We start from the raw sequence: 12,143 nt of genomic DNA on the forward strand, positions 1-12,143 counted from the left end.
TATATATATATATATATATATATATATTGGCCACCCCTATCCTTTCTTCTTTTAATTACCACCTCTTCCCCATCAGTCATTCTCTTAATAGCAGCTCTGCAACATATCCTTTTATGTAGATAAAGCTAGATATATGGTTCCGGTATAATGAGGACCTGGGAGATTGTTTGACATTAATTGATTTATCACCATCAACTAGATCAGATACAGTTGACAACTCCCAATGGATTTAATTCCAAATGGTTGAAGACTGTATGCGGCATAAAATCTTCTAAATATAAATAACTACGACACCAGTTCTATTTCTTGACCTCCAGTATTTTCCTCTGTTACTCTCTAAATTATAGTAGGCTTAGCAAGATATGCTTTATTTTCTAAAATCAGTCTGGCACAGATATAACACAAGGCATCAATGTAATTATTTTGGCTTCTATTTCTGATATAAATTTATTTAAAATGATTTATCCTTCGTGTTTGAAATATATATAGTCATCTGCGTCTGAAGAGAGCAGTTTCTATCAAATTAATGTAATTTTTTCATTGATCAATTAAAGGAAGCCACTTGAAACGGCCGTACTGTATTGACACCTGTACATCCTTGTTACTTATTTATATTCTGTTCACCTAACTTGGAGCTGTGCGGACTATACCAAACTGGCAAGGTACATCAATTTAAGTATCTAATTCAACTGAATCTTAATTATATATATATATATATATATACATATATATATACATATATGTGTATACATATATACATATATATATACATGCATTAAGTTAGATCGAAGCAAAAGAATATATATATATGAATTTGTAAACCAACCAGTAGGCTCTAAATTATGGAGAGGAGCGACACACATAGGTTCTTTTTAATAATAACTATAATTATATCTTATTTATATAATAATAAGCTCCATTTAAAGCGACTAAACCTAAACAATTGAGTGAAAAATGGAGGAACGAACCACTTGGAATTAAACACATCAATGCTTACATGGTTCTGTACACACCCAATTCAGCCACATAGCCTAACCAACAATTGCAGTCAATTTTAATGTATAGATAATTTTAGCTTAGTATATATATTTATAAATTTGTAAGCAATCCCGAAGACTATAAATTACGGAGAAGAGTGACACACATGATGGCGTGTTCAATTCCCGGTGGTTCGGCCCATCTTTTTTCAGTCAATTGTTTAGGTTTAGTCGTCTTAAATGGAGCATATACTATATATATAAATAATATATATAATTATAATTATTATTAAAAAGGACCTATGTGTGTCGCTCTTCTCCGTAACTTACAGCCTCCGGGTTTGTTTACAAATTTATGAATATATATACTAGACTAAAATTATCTATACATTAAAATTGGCTGTAATTGATGGGTGAGCTATGTGGTTGAACTGGGTGCATACGGAGCTACGTTAGTATTGATGTTGTTTTCAATTCCCAGTGGTTCGGTCCATCTTTTTTCAGCCAATTGTTTAAGCGTAGTCGCTTTAGATGGGGCATATATTATTATACGAATGATATATATATATATATATATATATATTCATTTGTATACGACTTTGAATTAGTGTTGTTGTGTAGTCCCAGGTCAGTTCTGGTTGGTCTTTATGATTATGATTACGTCTTTTTCTTTTACATTTAGCACTACATTGTCCAGTTTCTGTTTTAAGAAGTTAAGTTGTGATTTGAGGGAGAATTCGCTGCTATTGCTTGCAGGACCGGCGATATTGAGGATCTTCCCACGCCTCAGAATTTTACATATAGCTGTGTTTACTTATATTCAATACGCAATTCTACAGCCCTGTTGCTCGTAACAATAAAGAGATTGACTAGACGAACTGGAAAGCTGAAGCTTTTAGCGGTCATGGCTTATAAGGTTTGTTTAACCCCAGGTCCACATTGACCAAGCAAAAGTATAATCAAAGACGTTCCAGTGTTCCCATCCAATCTTTTATTCCACGGCAATGTATACAAAAATACATTAATGTAATGTGTCCTTCGTTTTTAAGAAAGTGGTATGTAGTTTTGAGAGACATTTGCATGCTATCGAGCAACTATGTAGAGATTTTCTTGTTGGTTTGTGGCTGATGAATTACTTTCGCTGTCGATCCATTAAACAGTGAAGAGCATACAAATATTTCCATATATTTCTTTTATTCATATGCATGAGATAAAGTTTTTAAAGTCACTAGTTGTCGTGAATAGCACTATTCCCTTTCCTTTTTGAACTCGTCAGCCCAACATAACACGTGACTTGAAATTAATTAAGTTAAATAATTTGTTGTTATTGTTGTTGTTGGTCCTCTTCTTCTTCTTCTTCTTCTTCTTCTTCTTCTTCTTCTTCTTCTTCTTCTTCTTCAAAGTCGACCCTGGTGGTACTGGAATTCAGAATATAAAAACGGACGAATTGCCGCTAAGCATTTTACCCGGCACGGTTGCGATTCTGCCAGCACGCTGCCCCTTGAGAGAGAAGACAATAGAAAGAAACTACAGAGCACCTGACATTCAAAGACAGTTTCTACTCTTAGTGTTTCCGAGGCTCATAATATACCTACCAATAATTCACTGATGTAGAAGTATTCGATACAGCTTTGTGCCTGAGAGAGAAATCAATATTAACAACTGATATAAGAAATATTTGTTACTGGCAGAATGTTTGACGGAAAACTAATATCTAGTCAACAGTATACGGCACATGGAGTGAAGATTTGATAGGACTGGCCGTTGGCCAGTTCTTACTGTTGACCACTCACACACACGCGCGCGAAGATTTGTATTTCCTGTCACACCACCTTCGTTTCTATTTCAGGAGGATACCATCAGACTTAGAGAGGCATAAAATTATGAAAGTGTTCCCCACAACAGTTACTATGGATTTACCAGATCGCTTACGTGACTTTGACTTTCCAAACATTGAAGACAAGGATACCCTCAAGGATCTCTTTACTCTGTAAGTTTATATTTTTAATATCATTATTATCATTATTATTATTATTATTATTATTATCATTATCATTATCATTACCAAAAAGGCGGCGAACTGGCAGAAACGTTGGCACGCCGGGCGAAATGCTTAGCGGTATTTCGTCTGCCACTGCGTTCTGAGTTCGAATTCCGCCGCGGTCGACTTTGCCTTTCATCCTTTCGGGGTCGATAAATTAAGTACCAGTTACGTACTGGGGTCGATATAATCGACTTAATCCGTTTGTCTGTCCTTGTTTGTCCCCTCTGTGTGTAGCCCCTTGTGGGCAGTAAAGAAATGGGTATTTCGTCCGTCTTTACGTTCCGAGTTCAAATCAAGCCAAAGTCGACTAGCCTTTTCTCCTTTCGGGGTTGATAAAATAAGTACCAGTTAAGTACTGGGGGCGATGTAGTCGCTTAGCCAGCCACCACCTAAATTTCAGGCATTGTGCTTGTAGTAGAAAATATTATTATTACTGCTCGTGTCGTTGTTCTTGTCATTGTCCTTGTACCGTTGAAATGTGTTGTTTTACATATATAACTCTATATATACATTCAGCACTGTATTGCTTTAACCTCATCTATGAATGTTTCTAGTTTGTAGAGAGAAGCTCATACTTTTTAAAATCTTTTTAAAGATATTCCTTATGATATGACTTATCTTTATGAGCTAGTCAGAGGAGAGAGGGTAAGGCCATGAACTTTACAAGACATCAGAAACTGATGGGGAAAAGGGGAATAAACCACGACGCAGAAGGAAGCAGTGCAACTCTCCTCATACCGAAGATCTGGTCCAAATACTCGTTTTGTACATCCAAGGGCAGCATGGTGGTGGTAAACAAGATGGTGGATTAACACTACTATATATCACCCAATGTTTTACGGATACGTTATGCGCCTAACAACGATTTTATTTTTGAAACGAATGATTTCTTATGTAACTCATACATCTTTTCTCTTATTAACGTCTTACTATTTTCTGCTAAATATTTATGTAATCTTACAATCGTCATATCAGTTTCCTAATTATGGTTTCCTCTTCCATCTTCTACCTATGATAAATATAGCTAGCCAATGCCTACATTTGATTGGTGCATTCTAAATACGCTCAACTTCTTATCTTTGCTGTCTAATCTTATAACATCTCTCACTTTTCATTAAAGTTATAGCTTATTTTTGGTACTTCTAATATTCTAATACCTATTACTTTCTTCGATACGTTTATTTCTGTCTTCGGAAACTTTTTCTAAAGTATCGATAAACCATTGTCTCTTAGTTTGATTGCCTCTTTCATTTTTTTGTATTGTAGTCTGTCTTGCTTATTCACTTCCAGTTATTTGCAATCTTCATTTAGTAGTTAATTTAAGCTGCTGGTAATCCACTTAAATTTTCGGACATCCTTCTTCAGTTTTTTGCATTTTTACACACACACACATACACACAGGGTGAATTAGTTTGTTTAAGTCATTTGTATAAATTTAGAAAAAGATGCATAGCTCAACAAAGAAAAACTGTATTTGTAAACAAATTAGTACAAATAATCTTGAGAATCCTTTTATCACACAAGTTCAATGACTCCACCGTTAACATCAATGGCTACTTCAATACGGGGTCGGAAGCATTGACATGCCCGAATCAATTGATTTTTATCAATTTTGAGAGGGTGCAGAGTCCTGTCCTGTAGTCTGTCTATCCAGAGCCTAACAACTTTTTACAACATTTCTGTGTATACCATGGTACTGACATTTAAGTCCTGCGTGTATTAACATTTTTTCAGATGCACGCGCGCGCGCAATATATATATATAAATATATATATATATATATATATATATATGAGGTTTCTGTAGTGACAGTCATGTTCCACAATAGACAACAGTTGGCAATTATGGAATACGACTGTCACTACATAAACTTGATGATTGCATAACGCATGAAAGTACTAGTTTATTTCAATATTGTAAAATAGTAGAAATTGCAAATAATAAAACGTGAAAATCAGACTTCGTTGGAATTTCATTGAATAATATTGGGTTGTCCGGAAAGTTCGTGCCGATTTATAGTAGCTTACCTTTTGACTTATTTGCCATGAAATCACCTCAATTCTGGGAAGAGGGTATTTTGAAGTTAAAAGATGGAGACGCATTGTGCAACAATACGATTCATATTTGGTTGATTAAAAATGTAATGGCAAGTATATTGTGTCCACGTGCAAGCTTTTTATCTCTCTATACTTTTTATATACATTTCTTATATATTTTTACATAATTTTAAATACTTATAGAGACATTTTTATTTTTTAATTGTTTTATATATTTTTACACTTTTTTCCAGTATTTTACCTTCCACCCTGCATTTTTCTTGTGCACGTGCGTATATAGACGTGCATATGAAATTTTTGTGCGCGTGTGAGTGTGTTTGCGTGTGTGCGGGTATGTATATGTGTACATGTATATGCACATGTGTATGGTTGCATATGTACGTGGGAGTCCACACGAGTGTAAGTGAGCAAATGCATATATAGCATGTATGGTTTTTAGACGTGCATTTGAATACAATTGTGCGCGTATGGTTACGTACATGTTTGTGTGTGTGTGTGTGTGCACGCGTGTGTGTGTGCACGCGTGTGTGTGTGTGGATTTGTATACGTGTACATGCATGGTTGCATATATATGTGCATCTATTTGACGTATGTGTGGGTGTGCATCTGTGTGTTCCATGCGAGTCTGAGTGAACATATGCATATAGGCACTTGCACGTGGGTGTGCGTGCGCGCATGTGTACGTATGTAAATGCGCGCACATGCGATTGCTATGAGCTTTCTTACTCCTTTACTTTTTACTTCCTCCCTTTCGGTTTTCCCCCCTATTTAACGGTCATTCTAATAGCTCTTTTGTCTTAATAACAGTCATTTACATAGTAATTTCCCTTTGTTTAACGGTCATTTTCATAGCTTATTTTAATTGCCTCGATAACTGAAGAGATGCCGGTGCACGTTTCCGCTCCGACACCCGAAACTCGGAGTTTTATTATGGCAACCGAATAATTGTCACATATTATATTACAAATATATATATACATATATGTGTGTGTGTGTGTGTGTGTGTGTGTGTGTGTGTGTGTGTGTGTGTGTGTGTGTGTGTGTGTGTGCGTGTGCGTGTGTGTGTGTGTACGCTGGTATCGAATAGAGAGAATGTTTGCTCAACACCGCATAGAGAGATAAATATTCTTCTCCAAAATGGATTGCTTGTATATTGCAGAGACTTTGCCATGTTAAGCCCAAAAAATAGAGTATATATCAACACGCGGTCTATTAAGCAGATAACTAAAACATTTCCAGGTTTCCTTCAAACTAATTCAGAGCTATTTTGAAAAACCTCCATATATATACTTTTCAGATATTGGTCAAGCACAACAACAACAACAACAACAGGAAGAACCACTCCTAAATTCCAGCATAATAGCTGATTTACTGAGCGATAGTATCACTTCACCTCTCTTACACTCACCATTCTCACAGCAACCATCACAATTATCATCACCATCATCACCACCATGCCACCATCGTCCTCTGCCACCTCAACTACTAATAACAAACCACTGCTTTCTTCCCCCAAATCGCCATCTCAATTCTATTGTAGTATTAAAAACCTAAACAAATCTATGAAGCAGAATGCCCCCCCCCCACCACTACCACTACGACACAAGCAAAAAACCCCAAAACATGCCGCTATTCACGACATCACAGTCTCTGTACCCGCAGTGACTGCATCTTCACATATCTACCTGGCACTACTTGACCTGCAGAATGTGCTCATGGATTCCCAGAACTTTCCAGTCGAGAGATATCCACACCATTATCCTTCTCTTCTCCGTTTTTGCCTGACCCCACTTTGATTCTGTTGTTTCCCTATGGTCTCCCCACACGAAACAAAGCATCATAACAGTTGAAACACTCCAAAAGTCAATCGACTAGAAAAGCTCAACCTTTATACTCTTCAACGTCGCCGTGAACGCTACATCATCTGCATGCTGTGGAAATATTCCATCAGCATTGCCCAAATGATGTTAGCATCACCTTTAGGGTACACCCATGATTTGGGCCCCATACAATCCGTCCACAGCATAAATCGCACTCGCATCTCATAACAATACAGCACAATTATTTTCACCACAATTGGCCCCGATCTCTTTAACATTACACCAAAACACATTAAAACAGAAACAGACCCCATAAAGTTCAAGAAATCTTTGGACAAATTCCTTCAAGAAATCCCGGATAAACTCCTACACCTAGATATGTCTCCGTATACAATAACTCTCTACTTCAGTGGGCCACGGTGTCCGGATCCTGATTTGAATAACTTTGCCAGGGGGTGCTATTAAGTTAGTCATGGCCTGGGCCAATACTGGCAGAAGCCTATCAAAGTATCAAAGGATATATATATATATATATATATATATATATATATATATATATATATATATATATATAGTAAATCCCAAAAAGGAACAACAAACAAAAGACAACGCGAGGACGTGCTACATGTAAAATATTAGCAGACGCTCAGGGAAGGAAAGAAAGATGGTTTAACGTTTCGAGCAACGCTCTTCTTCAGAATCAGAAGAAAATCCAATAGAAAGGAAGACGGAGGAAGAAAATCGCCAACGATTCACATATGGTTACATTTTGAAATATATATATATGCACGCACACATATATATAAACGAGGGTACAAAATAGATATTGGACCTGCTGAATCGGCATGTCAAATCAGACAGTCATTACTCACAATGCATTTGCTCACATACAGACACACATGCAAACATTTATGATCTTTATTTTGGGACAAAATCGTTGCTACAAATATGCCCATATCTGTATGTGTAAATGTATGTATTTGCACACATCTACAAACGCATGTATATGTGTGTGTATCATGTACATTATATATATATATATATAAACACATATACATATATATAACTTATGGGAAGCATGTGGGGGGAAAAACTGTTGACTACATAGTCGTTTTTATTTATTTGAATCTGATGATTCATTCCTTCGACACTCTAAACATTTCCCGCGACTATGAGTTCATTCAAGCGAATAATAATAATAATAATAATAATAATAATAATAATAATAATAATAATAATAATAATAATAATAATAATAATAATAATAATAATAATAATTGTAATAGTAATAATAATAGTGTTGATTATGATGATGATATCAACAACAACAATAATAGCAATAATAATATATTCTGTATCATATGTGGTATGTGTTTCTACATACATGATATATATAATGTATATATAATATTATATACTATATATAACAATGCGCATATATGCTACATACACAAATGCACATATTGCATGCTATATATATATATATATATATATATATATATATATATATATATATATGCATTTGTGTGTGTGTATGGTATGTGTGTAGTGTGTGTGAGTGTGTAGACAGACTGAGAGAAAGAGACAGAGAGTCAGGACAAGAGAGAGTGAGAGAGGTAATTGTGTTGAGGCAAGTATTGTTGCCCTTGACATGTGGGGATTGTTTGACAGTAACATTGTGGCCTACCCCTACAAGCCTAAGTCATGAATCTTCTGTAAGTTCTTTAAGGTCTTAGTCTCTGTCCTGGATTATCGTAGTCTTGTTTTAAATGATCAGTACTTTTCTACTTGCAGTATATCATTTGGTGTCTCTTAAAATTACATTCGGTGCTACTTTCGTATGCGATCTACAGGTCATGAAACTGCTTTGGTATGCAATCTACACTTTATACTGTGATCTACAAGAAAAGCTATACTTATCAAGAACAGCTTTTCTAGTTGATGTTCGTTCGAATCACCGATAAAATTAGTAAACTTGTTTCAAATTTACTTCGTTCTAATTTCTTTTTAATAATAAATGTATAGAACGTATAAAAATTTTAATTCTCTATTTTTTTTTACTTTTCTAGCTGATGTTCATTCGATTCGCCCATAAAATTAGTAAATTTGTTTCAAATCTGCTTGATTAAAATTTTTTTTAAATAAATGTATAAAAGGGTAAGAATGTTTTATTTAAGCCATGATAAATAAATGAAGCATGTAGATTGCATACTAAATGAGAGTTTGACTCTTGCAGATCACGTTGACAACATAGATCGCATACCAATGTAGCACCTTACATTCTTATTCCTATTTGGTTTTTAGTTTTTATTGATGATCTCCTGGATGATATCATGTCTAACCTTGCACTCATTACTGACGACACTTGCTTCTGTTAATCGTATTTCTATGTTTGATACGTGCTTCCAGAAAATTCTAGACTTACCTTTTAGGTTTTATTTTATTTATTTATTTTTTGACTTGGAATTATTATATTAGATTTATTGCTAAATCAGCCGCTATTAAGTTTGGCTCTCTTTATCGAGCTTGCCAATATCTTTTCTTCGAATGTATTCTTCATCTTTATATGTCCTTTATTTATCTTTGTGTAGAATACTATGTCGCATTTGCGCTAGTGTTTTTGTTGATATACTTTGACTTCTCGAGTTCAAAAGCGTATTTCGATCATTATTCTGTTGCAGTCACTCAACCCCAGATCAATTGCGTTCAAGTGACTCTTTGGCCAACCGCATTGTAGCTACGACCATCCCGTTTCAGATGCATTATCCAAGATATTCTTTTAAAAAATACTCACGCACATTATTTGAAAAAGGTGTTGCAATTATTTCTTGAGGGCAGTCTCGGAAGTGAGTCAGTGGAAGTCTAATATATGTTTGTTTGTATATGCAATGCATTTATATCTCCCTCTCTTAATCTATTACTTCTTCCTCGCTTCCTCTGTCAGTCCCTTCTTTCTTCATTCTCTCTATGCCCTTTTCCATCTTTTTTTTTCCACCGCCCTTCTTTCAAAAGGACTCCATCCACTCCCAACATTTTACCTCAGTTTACCTTTTTGTTGCGTTGTTTTATTGTGACTTCACATTTTGAAAATAGTTAAATTCAATACACGCCTCAACAGTTTATATATTTTGCGATAAACTATTTACTACAGTTAAAACTTCTTTCAGCATTGATACAGACGCCCAAACAATAAAAGCTCAAGCTATAAACTTCTTTCTAAAGATTGTTGCAGAGGTGTGTAAAAATACTACAAAATATGACGAAATACCTTTATGCTAAATTATTATAGTTATATGTTCAAATATTCATAATAATATATAGAAAACTAAGTACTTACTATTGTGTGTTTGTACGCGCGCGCGTATCTACCAGTTCAGACATTCTCGACCGAATGAAACCGCAGCTCATTATAAAATATTCATCTGTCTAATTCGTCATAAAAAAATCTTACTCCGCAATTAACCTGTAATTTTATCTTACCAGGAGTTGTACCTAAGACAAATTATCCGCTGTTGTGTGAGTATATATCTGTGTGTGTATCTATGTATATGTGTATATATATGTATGTATATACATTTATATATGCATGCGTATAAGCATATATATATATATATATATATATATATATATATATATATATAAGGTAAAATTAATAATTAATAATTTTACCAAGTAGTTCGGTATGTTAAAAGAACCATTATCGGTAAACTTATACAAAAATTTTATAATTATAATCAGAGTTCAACAAAATTGCTTCACTACATGCCGAAATTTAGAAATAGCAGTTAAAAACTATTCCAATACTATAAGATATCTCCCAAACAGCAATACTCCCAACTCACGCAGGCAAAGAGAAAAAAATAACGAATCCACCAGGCTTTGATCAACAATATACGCGTTTCTGGATTAAAGAATTATAATTGAAATACTATATTGCAGACGGAAATAAGTGAGTAAAAATGATATTTTACATCTCTTTAATCCAGAGATGCGTATATAGTTGATCAAAGCCGGATGGATTCGTTATTCATTTCTCTTTGCCTGCGTGAGTTGGGAGTATTGCTGTTTGGGAGATATCTTATGGTAGTGGAATAATATTTAACTGCTATTTTAAAATTTTGGTATGTGGTGAAGCAATTTTGCTGAACCCTAATTATAATTACTCTTTACTCTTTTACTCTTTTACTTGTTTCAGTCATTTGACTGCGGCCATGCTGGAGCACCGCCTTTAGTCGAGCAAATCGACCCCAGGACTTATTCTTTGTAAGCGTAGTACTTATTCTATCAGTTCTTTTGCCGAACCGCTAAGTCACGGGGACGTAAACACACCACTATCGGTTGTCAAGCGATGTTGTGGGGACAAGCATAGACACACAAACATATACACACATATACATAAATATATATATACGACAGGCTTCTTTCAGTTTCCGTCTACCAAATCCACTTACAAGGCTTTGGGCAGCCCGAGGCTATAGAAGAAACTTGCCCAAGGTGCTACGCAGTGGGAATGAACCCGGAACCATGTGGTTGGTAAGCAAGCTACTTTATTTCATTAAATTCGCCATTAACGGCGTTACATAGAGGGGACAAACAAAGACAAGTAGACATAAAGTATCTGCGGGCTGGACATAGACATTAATGAGATGAGGGTGATAAGGATGAAACAAATAATGAGACACCAGCGCCCGCCGACTGATAACCTTTTGAAAACATTGTTCTTCTTTTTCCTTTAAAAAAACCTTATGAGGTTACAAACCTCTAACACTATAAATCAAAAAAATTTACAATTTCCATCACTCCACCCCTCCGCAAGCAGATATGCTGCCCCTGACAAACAAGTGTCTACTGTTAGACTTGAATTGACGGCGAGGTAGAAAAAATCTTTTGCGTTACATTCCTCTATGACTTTTGTCATCGTGTTGTTCTTTACAACCTCCGCAGCCACCTGTGGAGGCCATGTGGAACTACTCGCACATTCCGAGTAACTCCTATCTTGGCTGCATTCGCGGTCCAAGAACTCATTCACCGTCCCTCGCTCATAATACATGATAACATAATCATTATCCTCACTGGGAAGGACGTCACGCCACTCTGTCATCGGCACAATTCCCGATGGCAGAGTCTTCCTCTCCGGGGCACACTTCCCACCGGAGAGGCCTCGAGTTCGGTCGGCGGCACAGTGACTTCCGCCGACCGTCTCCCGTTTCTTTTTTTTTCCTTTTCCCTCTCTTTTCGTATGCGG

General features: G+C 35.7%; 1 protein-coding gene across 2 annotated transcripts in view; it reads left to right on the forward strand.

Annotated features, from left to right (window-relative positions):
* Positions 1–12,143, forward strand: part of LOC106870921 (putative uncharacterized protein DDB_G0277255) — a 367,662-nt gene that overhangs the window by 32,603 nt on the left and 322,916 nt on the right. For both annotated transcript variants that reach the window (XM_052966550.1, XM_052966551.1), the window contains exon 2: positions 2,827–2,967. In XM_052966550.1, coding sequence (XP_052822510.1) covers positions 2,827–2,967 — 141 coding nt within the window. The remainder of the gene's footprint in view (positions 1–2,826; positions 2,968–12,143) is intronic.

The sequence above is a fragment of the Octopus bimaculoides genome, chromosome 3 (assembly GCF_001194135.2).
Source record: "Octopus bimaculoides isolate UCB-OBI-ISO-001 chromosome 3, ASM119413v2, whole genome shotgun sequence".
Classification (NCBI taxonomy): Eukaryota; Metazoa; Mollusca; class Cephalopoda; order Octopoda; family Octopodidae; genus Octopus; species Octopus bimaculoides.